Below are 9,485 nucleotides of genomic sequence, written 5' to 3' on the forward strand. Positions count from 1 at the left end.
ATGTATATATGTATATGTATATACATATACATGTGTGTGTGTATATATATATAGTCATGTTTATGAGGTTGCAGTAATTTCAAATGGCTGTGGAAAATAAAAAATACACACGAAGCCAAAGAGGATAAAACAGTCTGATCGGMGGGGAGCAGTGAGAGGAGGGCACCAGCTTTTGGGGGTGACCATTGCCCCCCTGTGGTCCCTCTCTGGTGGTGTCCCAYCATCACAACACCAAACTTTTAAACACATTTGAAATAGTTGCCTGTTTCTGAGAAGGGCAGGGTTTTACGTTCCTGTGGTGGCCATGTTGAATTTTTACAAACATAAAACAAATAAAAGTGAGATTAACCCAAATATTATGTGTCAGTCTGGACGAGAAGCTGAGTGTTCAGAGTGATCAAACACACCTAAACTTCWGGATTAATTGAACTTTGATTGAAGCTGAAGTTAAGCTGAAGTTTTATTAGTTGTTATAAGTTGACATATCTTGCATGTTTTGTCGCTCCGCCGTGGAAGGTGAGGGCGCTCCTTCCAGGGCTTGGACGCTTCTTTCTTTTTTTTTTTTTTTTTTTCTTTTACAGCCTGTCTGTCTGACCCCCCCTCATCAACAAGCCACTTCCTCTTTTGTCTAATTTCATGGCGATCGGGAGAGGGAACACCACCGACGTACGCACACTGTTTCACTTCTCCTAAGAGTTTATTTTGGGTAAATAATTATCTCTTTTTTTAACCCCCCCTTCACATTTCGTTTGTTAGTCATGAAGTTTAACCAACTGAGTTTAATCCTACCGGAGAATACTTCCCGGTTGAGTAGTTTATGTGTTCAGCTTCTCGGGTCAGATATTTCACATTGTAGCGCCACTCGCTGATAACAAATCGGACGAAATGGGCTCCCCCTCCGCCTGCTCCTCTCCCTCAGACCCAGCCGCACACGCTACTTTAGCGGCTAGCTAACATTAGCAAAACGCCTAACATATGTTAGCGCTAGAAATGAGTTCAGTGAGCACGTTTTCAGACCCGGTGCCAACAAAATAACTAAAAAATATCGCTTTTATCCAAATAACTGTGAACTTTTAGTGGGTCGTTAAAATGTTAGCTACTTAATCTCCGAGTGTTTGTGTTTTGGGTTAGCAAGCAAGCAGCGGGGGGAAGCTAGCCGCCGTGCTGTGTTCAGTTCGGTAACTTGAATCGCCGTTCAGAAGTTTGTTCCTGCCGAACGCGCTTTGAATGGTCGRGCTGTGATGGAGAGAGGGCCGCACACCACAGCTTTTTTAGTTGTAATGTTTGCATGGTGCTGATAAAACATTTCCACCATTCATTACACCCCTCCTCCTCCTCCTCCTCCTCCTACTCCGGACAGACGGGCTAACGAGCAGCACCGTCAGCTAACTAGTACTCGTAACTTCTCGTCTGCTTGTTAGAAAAGATTAATTTATTTTTATCACATTCACAGGTAGGCCACATACTTATTAAAACCAGCACCGTGTAGTGCGTTTGAGCCAAACTAAAGTTTGCTATAAAGTTGGAAACCGTGTTTTAACAGAAAATAAACGCAGGCCAAACTGATTAGTTGGCTGCAGAAAGTAGCACATTTTCTGCACGAGTTAGTTCACCCTGGTGAGAGAGGATAGTTGAGTTGAGATTATTTTTTTGTTTTGAAGTAACTGAAAAATCAACATACTTTAAAAGAATGATTTTTTATTTATTTTTATCTTTAACTTTATTGGTACAGGTTGTTCGTTTGGACTGTCCTGTGCAAACAACGCTTCTGAATGTTTGAATGTTAGCTGTGTTTAAAAAAAAAAAAAATTACATTTTGCTAGCCAAATATCCCATGAACTACTGGATAGAAGTAACCATTTGGATGCACACCTACCATTGCTAATCAGCTGCAGTGAACACAATGACTAACTCAGTTTGTTTGTTTGTTTGTTTGTTTGTTTATAGCTAAAATGTGACATTTAGTGATTGAGAGCAGGGCTGCATGATATTTGAAAAACCTGCGATGTGTGATACTGGTGCTTAATATTGCGATGAGGATATGATTTGACACAAATGAACACATACCAAATGCATAATTATGTAGTTTTGATGTCTTTCTGCTCTAGATTCAGAGCAAAAAAAATATTTTATGTAACTGATCATTTTCATTCCGAAATTATTATTATTATTATTATTATTATTATTATTATTATTGCAATATGCATATTGCACAGGCTGTTATCGCGATGACGATGAATTCTCAATATATTGTGCAGCCCTAATTGAGAGTTCAAGCACTAAAACATCGTGAATCCTTCATTTGGGAATAAAAARGTCAAACGTTTCAACTTTACCATCATGTTTTATGGGTTAAATATTTATGAACTACATACCTGCAATCAACAGTGTTGTTAATTTTTAACACTGTGCTGTCCAAACTTCTGTTTTTTTCCACAAGCAAATCGTCTGTCGTCCATTTCTTTGCTGACTGGGCTTCRCTTTTGTGTGCAGGTGATTCTCTGTGGACATCATTAAAGGACTCCCCCACCCGCCCCCATCAGCATTTGGATCTGTTCTTTGCTGTCCCAGGTTAAGACTACTTGGCTCTGATGGACAAACCCAAACTTGTCAAGCGGCAGAGACTTGACCGCATCTGTGAGGGTGAGAGTCAGTCTGACCTCTACTGGTTCTAACAGCTCTAACAGCATGCTAATTATAACAATTCTTAAAATTGTGATTTTTCACACATGGTTTAGGATTCCTGCACGGAGGTGAAAAATCTTATTAAAAATCTGAATTTATTTTCTTTTTTCTTGTTTTTGGATTGTCCCGATGCAGCTGTAACAACGTACTTYGCAAAGAGACAAACAAAATTCAATTCTGTTCTATTAGAGGTGTACAGTATATAAAGTTTAGTTTGCAGGGAGACGATTCTTATGTTATTTTCCTGGTCGTTGGTCAGTTAGATAGATTCTGGCGGRCCGAGTTGCACACACCCAGTTTAGATGATGGCGTTTCAGACGTTAAAGCGTGAGCAGAGTTGTGAGGATGCTGATGACAGAAGAGAAGAGAATAAGTTGGGGAAATGTGGGTTATTCTCAGCTATTGTCGTTGCTGTGATTAACAGTAATACGGCACGTTTCCTTAATATTGTGAAGCCCTGCTGTTTCTGTCTGCTTCATTAAACCTCGTGTTTATAAATTTGCCGTCAGGTCATAGTTTTCATGTTATTGTCTGACACAAGCCTCATGTTTCCCTTGGGTTTTTAAAAACAGAGGTGTTCTCTCTCTCTTGTGTGTCTGATGTTTGGATGGACTCGGAGGAAATATTTGTTCTCAGTCATCACGACTGAAGTCTGAGAATTTGAGCGTGGAAAAGGATGAAACACTGGTGTTTTTGCAAAAGTTGCTAATTGTTGTCACAGTAGAATAAGTTTAAGTTGAACCTGAGTTTAAATGATAAATGTTTAATGTTGAATTATTCTTTGTTTTGTTTTTAATGTACTGTTTGTGGCACAATATTTCAGGATCACATTGCTGGTATTGTTGAATACTGTTCAGAATTTATTTATTTTTTTGTCTGAGGTTGAAGGATTTATATTGACCAACACAATGTACTAAACTTGTTTTTCTTTATTTTAATGAAACTTTCAGAAAGTTATCATRACTTTTAAACTGAACCCCATTCAAGATGGCCACCACAGCCGACTGACTTTAGACAACACGCATATGGTTCCAACTCAGTRGTTCAGATATTAAGCTAAAATTGAGCGTGGTAGTAGCTGAGCATTGTCCCCAGATCATACTTTGAGTCTTTGCTTACAGCTTTAATAACCATTAAAGTTCATCTTTTTGTTTATCTGTTAGCGAAATATCTCTTAAACCACCAGACTGATTTCAGTGCTTCTCTCAATGTAATAATTTACTCTTTATTTACAACTGGTTAACTTTTGGAGTGGACCCAGTTCAAGATGGCTGCCACACCAAACTGACCTTAGCCTAAACAAAAATGGCTGTACCTTAATGAATTCTATGGATACTGAGTTACAATTTGGTGTGGTAGTAGCTGAGAGTCATTCACGACACACTCTTCAAGCACTAACAGATCATGCAAGGAATGGCAATATCACAGGAGATTATATCTAATGCTGTTTTCAATGTTTGAAGAAAGTAGTTTTATTGTCATAGTTTCTCAACATAAGATCTCAGTCTAAAATAGGGATGCACGACATATTGGCAGTGACATCGGTATCGGTCCGATATGTAAAACAGGGCTGTTATTAATGTCCGATATTGATTTGCGTTTCTGTTTTGGTAGGCGAAATGTTTGGTGGAGTGATGTCTGTTTGATCGTGTTAGTGATATTGACGCTGCGCAGCCAGGAATAACTGAAGTAGACATCCATGTCAGAGGTCTGGTCGTTTATTTATGGTTTTGATAAAAAGAGAGTGTGTTTTGTGCATATACGTATATAAATTGTTTGTGTAATATCGGTAAATATTGGTTATCGGCCATAACAGCAATAATTATATTGGATATCGATATTGGCTGAAATTTTCATATCGGTGCATCCCTAGTCTAAAACTCTGGAACAAAAGGTGATCGATGATATGAATTTTATTATGTTAATTTATGAATTAGCAGATGATACATCTATATAAAAAAAAATTCTGTTAAAAAATAAATACTGTACTCATCATTCACTACTAAAGGTTTACTATGTAATTTGGAATAAATAAGTGAAATCGGCTGACTTGTTTTGTTGCCAACAAGTTGTTTATTTACATGTAGATGTAAACGTGTGACAGATGTGGAGTTTTTTTAATTAAAATATTTAAAATTGTTTAAAAATATATAGTCGTAACAAAGGTTAAGAATATTTTCTATTTAACATAGTTTTTACAAAAACTCTGAATGCGAGCTGCATTAATCCTCAAACTAACATTTAATAATGTAAAAATTAAAAATTCAAATCAAAAACAATGAAAATCACTTATTTTTGACAGAAAACATGGCTTTAAAGTTGTTCGTCTGTGTTCCACTTTGAATGTGACAGAAAATAAGTCAACTGTATGGTGTCAGAACACGTGGTTGGTGATGGATAGCAGCATGAATCTGTAAAAGACGGTGTTTCAGGTGTTTGAAGACGGACGATGACAGTCAGACAGAAATGAAGGAGACGGTCTCTGGAGGCGGGTGAGAGTAAGAGAGGACGAGGTGAAGGGTTGTGGCCGAGGCGACAGGGAAACGAGCCAGCTGTTTCTTTAAAAAACGACAACGGTCCAAACCGGCCGCAGTATGCTAATGAGGTTAGTGCTGGTTGGCTGGCTCTCAATGGAGCGGCCCGTGATTGGAGGGCCGGCCGTGGGGGAGGGGCCGGCCGTGGGTGACAGCTGGGATCCAGTCAGCCTGAAGCAGGCTGGCAAGTGAGAGGGAGGAAAAATAAGAGCCATAAGGAGAGAGAGAGGGAGGAAGACCGGCTGACACGCTTCACAATAATGCAAGGTTAGGCCCCGGCGCTCATGTGCTTTCTATTTTCTGCGTGTGTTTTTCGAGATTTGCGAGCTGCGTGCGGGACGGAGCTGAGCTTTGGGCGTGGCGCCGTTTCCCTTTCAGGCTCGGCGCTGACGGCGTCGCAGCCGTTGAGAAGGAACTGAAGTGTGTGTTTAGCTGCGTCTGGGTGGAGTACTGCTGCTTGCTGCATTATCATCGTCTGCTGCCCCTCCCCCCTCCTCATCTCCAAATACAGCCAGAGGGAGAGGAGGAAGAGGAGGAGGGAGTGGAGGAAAGAAAAGGCAGAGGGAGGCAGACTGAATGAATTGTATTGTGTGTCTGGCCATGCTGGCTCTTCATAGGCCTTGGGTACGGCAGTGTCCTGTACTCAGATTACTGTCTGCGCACGCCTGCTTGGTTGAAGATTTTTCTGAGGGGGGTCTTTGTGACSAACCACTTTAGGGTTTTCCTACACAGCAAACGTCTCTTTGTGTGTTTCAGCATGATTAGGCTATTTGCAAGCACCGTGACTCTCGCTGCTGCATGAGGTGCTCACGTTTTGTTTTTATTATTTATCTTTAGCGCCTTTAGTACTTCACCCCCCTTTTCTCTCATGCGTTTAATTCAAAAGGAAAGCTGAGACYTGAGAGAAGGTGTTGGCTCCCTTCCCTCCTCAGCAGTCTCACCGTTACATTCTTGCTCTGTGTCGCGYCAAACGTTCCAGCTCGACTCACTGTGCCGCCGTGGAACCCACACACCTGTCACACAGCAGCGACAAGCTACTGATTGTGTGCAGCTCAGTCATGGTAGAGCTGGAGCATCAGATGAGACGTGTTCAAGAACTCCTTCAGTCGTGTTTTTTCAGCTGATGTGGCATTAATCGGTTCTGTCAACATTTCCCTTGTTGATGGGAGGCGTATCAGCCCAATGTGATCTCTGGTGTCTGAAGAGGAAGGGGGGTGCAGAGAGAGAAATTGCAATGAGTGACTCCTCCACACATGAGATTTAGGTCACTTGTAGACCACCATAACCCCCTAAACTACCTCCCCCCCCGAGGACCCAACACTTCTCTCTGCTGCCGTGTCAAAATCACCAAGCATCACCTTTTCCCCCCTCTCTGTTATCTAAACCAGGAGCGGGCCACATTTTCTTTCTGTTTTGGTTTCCATATTGGCTCGGTTAAAACAAATAAAGCTACTAAATAAACCAAGAAAAAAAGTTTCAGACAAATTTTCTTCCTTTTCTTATTGGAACAAMTTGTTGGCATCATTGGCTCAATCTAAAAATTGAGTTAAACTCAGTTATACCATCTTTAAAATATCAAGCACGCTTTCTATAAATTGACATGGATGGAAAGCAATAGTTTATATTTTCATTTATGTCCTCTCTGACATCTAAAACACAGAACTTACACACTTAGCAAAACTTGTGTATTTTAGTCCAAAATCTTAAAATTTAAACATCAAGAATGTTTATTTAAATTTTTTTTTTCCCCAATCAGCTCAACACATACGAGGCTGGATATAAATTGTCCAAATGCAACMTCTGGTCCATATTTTGTTCGTGTGTTACCACAGACTCTCTCCTCACTGTGTYTCCTCTGCTCAGARAGAACCTGGGTCAGGTTCTAGGACTAAAAGCTCTTTGAAGTGAAACGGAGGCGGAGCACTGGTTACATGCATTCCTAAAGAGAGATGGAGTTCAATGTCAAACAGGTCACACTCCTGGARGAGCTCTGTGTTTCATCAGAGATGTAGTTGCACGTTACTTCTGTAGCTTCTAACCCTGTGCACACTCTGGCCTCGTGGGCCTTGTGGTTTCCCCCAGTGTTGGTGGGACGGGTTGGAAAAAGAAAGTCATAAAAGCCAGACTTATTGTTGTCGAAGAAGTGCAACGTTTTAAGCCGTGTGCACGCAGGGGAATTTTTGTGTTACTGTACGATAACTTGCATCACGTCGGGAAGCCGAGACGTGGAAAATGAGTGTTTAGTCACGAACACAGAAATGAACTGAACTCATTCTGAAAKCCGAGTGGTTGGTGGGCATTTCCATTAATAAACTGTGTACTGCAGTAAAACAGGAAAATGGACAATGTGACAAATTATTTTTGTTTCTTCACTACAAATTATTATTTTAATTACTTCATCCCCGCCCCCAAGCCTGGAACAATACAAACACAATATTTTCAACCCTCCTGCTGCCCTCMGGTCAAAATTACCCAAGAGGCCTCGGTCTTAACCCTGATGCTGTTATGCTAAGAAGTTATGCTAGCTTCAGATYTTGTTTACAGACAGATTTATGCTTCAGGGTTCGATGYACAAAAGGTTATGAAKACACGCAGCTTTACTGCAACTACAAGAATCTACGGCAACTCTATTGGGACAAACGGCACCGTACACAGATTATCATAAAAAAAAACATATTTCTCACATCGATCTGAAGATTTAATCAGAACCATTCATCTCTGCAATGTGATGTGGGAAATTTTACCTCTAAACACTACTCTAAAGTCAGTAATTCACTGTAAAAGTTTTATTGTTGTGATTTTTAGGTAATTTTTTAGACTGAGAGGTTAAAAGTTTTAGCTTTTCTATAAAATACAGATTACAAGAAAAGCCTGAGCATGTGCGGACTTGGGGCCTATTTGTAACTAATATTTTACACTTTGGTGTTCTCAGGTATCCGACCCCCGATCCTGAATGGACCGATGCACCCTCGGCCCCTCGTGGCCCTGCTGGATGGGCGCGACTGCACCGTGGAGATGCCCATCTTGAAAGACGTGGCCACAGTGGCTTTCTGCGARGCTCAGTCCACACAAGAGATTCACGAGAAGGTAAAGGAGAAACASCCAGCACCTGTCCGTGGAGAAGAATGTTTCGATTCTATACAAGTGAAAACAACTTGTCCTCTGCAGTTTAACGTGAGGCTGATCTGAGCTGGTTTGGTTCTTGTTTAGGTGTTAAACGAAGCTGTGGCCGCCCTGCTGTACCACACCATTACTTTATCCAGAGACGACTTGGAAAAGTTTAAAGGCCTTCGAGTTATCGTCCGGATCGGCTCAGGTTTTGACAACGTTGACATTAAAGCAGCTGCCGAGCTTGGTGAGTTGATCAAACGTAGAGAATTTCCTCACAGACGCAGAGACTCGGCTAAAGGCGTCCTCTCTCCTCGCCGTCCAGGTATTGCGGTCTGTAACGTGCCGGCGGCCTCGGTGGAAGAGACGGCCGACACGTCACTATGCCTGATCCTCAACCTGTACAGGCGAGTCACCTGGATGCACCAAGCTCTGAGGGAGGGAACACGCGCCTCCAGTGTGGAGCAGATCAGGGAGGTGGCTGGTGGCGCTGCTCGAATCCGAGGCGAAACGCTCGGCATCATCGGTTTAGGTAAGTAAAGGGCGACAAACAAATAATTTTTAGTTTCAGCCGGTGCGCCACATTAACCACTGAAATCCTCCTCACCTTGTGTTGTTAAGGGCGTGTCGGTCAAGCTGTGGCTCTGCGGGCCAAAGCCTTCGGATTTAGCGTGATCTTTTACGACCCGTACCTGCCCGATGGTGTGGAGCGCTCCCTGGGCCTGCAGCGAATGGCCACGCTGCAGGACCTGCTCATCCACTCTGACTGTGTGTCCCTGCACTGCAGCCTCAACGAGCACAACCACCACCTCATCAACGACTTCACCATCAAACAGGTGAGAGATGATGCTTCTGTCCTCGGCTCAGAAGCAGATCTAATCACGCTGCTTTTGCACAGGTGTGGTGAAAGTAGCTGGAGTTTGTGTTGATTTTTAACAAAACAAATTGCAGAACTTGGAGTCTCCAGGTTTGTCGCACGTTTTCTTTAGTCCACACAGGAGTGTTTACGTAGGTTCAGCTAGTAAAGAGAAACCTGTGGTAGCTCTCTGTACAGCGACTGTGGTTTCAGTTAAACTTAAACTAAAATATAGAATTAATAAAACAAGAAGAATAAGTTGAATTTTCTTTTACATATTTATGATTTTGGCTCAGCTCAGC

The 9,485-nt window shown here is 41.9% G+C and overlaps 1 protein-coding gene across 3 annotated transcripts in view; it reads left to right on the forward strand.

Moving 5' to 3' along the window:
* Positions 1 to 572: 572 nt before the first annotated feature.
* ctbp1l (C-terminal binding protein 1-like) overlaps positions 573 to 9,485 on the forward strand; it is a 16,225-nt gene continuing 7,312 nt past the window's right edge. Inside the window, exons 1-6 of one of the 3 annotated variants that reach the window (XM_014008595.1) lie at positions 573 to 706; positions 2,494 to 2,643; positions 8,152 to 8,306; positions 8,430 to 8,574; positions 8,653 to 8,859; positions 8,949 to 9,163. In XM_014008595.1, coding sequence (XP_013864049.1) covers positions 2,592 to 2,643; positions 8,152 to 8,306; positions 8,430 to 8,574; positions 8,653 to 8,859; positions 8,949 to 9,163 — 774 coding nt within the window. In that variant the 5' untranslated portion in view covers positions 573 to 706; positions 2,494 to 2,591. Of the gene's footprint in view, positions 707 to 1,055; positions 1,454 to 2,493; positions 2,644 to 5,387; positions 5,487 to 8,151; positions 8,307 to 8,429; positions 8,575 to 8,652; positions 8,860 to 8,948; positions 9,164 to 9,485 lie in introns of those variants that run through there. The other 2 variants (XM_014008606.1, XM_014008614.1) reach the window with 2 other exon arrangements.

Source organism: Austrofundulus limnaeus, unplaced genomic scaffold (genome assembly GCF_001266775.1).
Source record: "Austrofundulus limnaeus strain Quisiro unplaced genomic scaffold, Austrofundulus_limnaeus-1.0 Scaffold1, whole genome shotgun sequence".
Classification (NCBI taxonomy): Eukaryota; Metazoa; Chordata; class Actinopteri; order Cyprinodontiformes; family Rivulidae; genus Austrofundulus; species Austrofundulus limnaeus.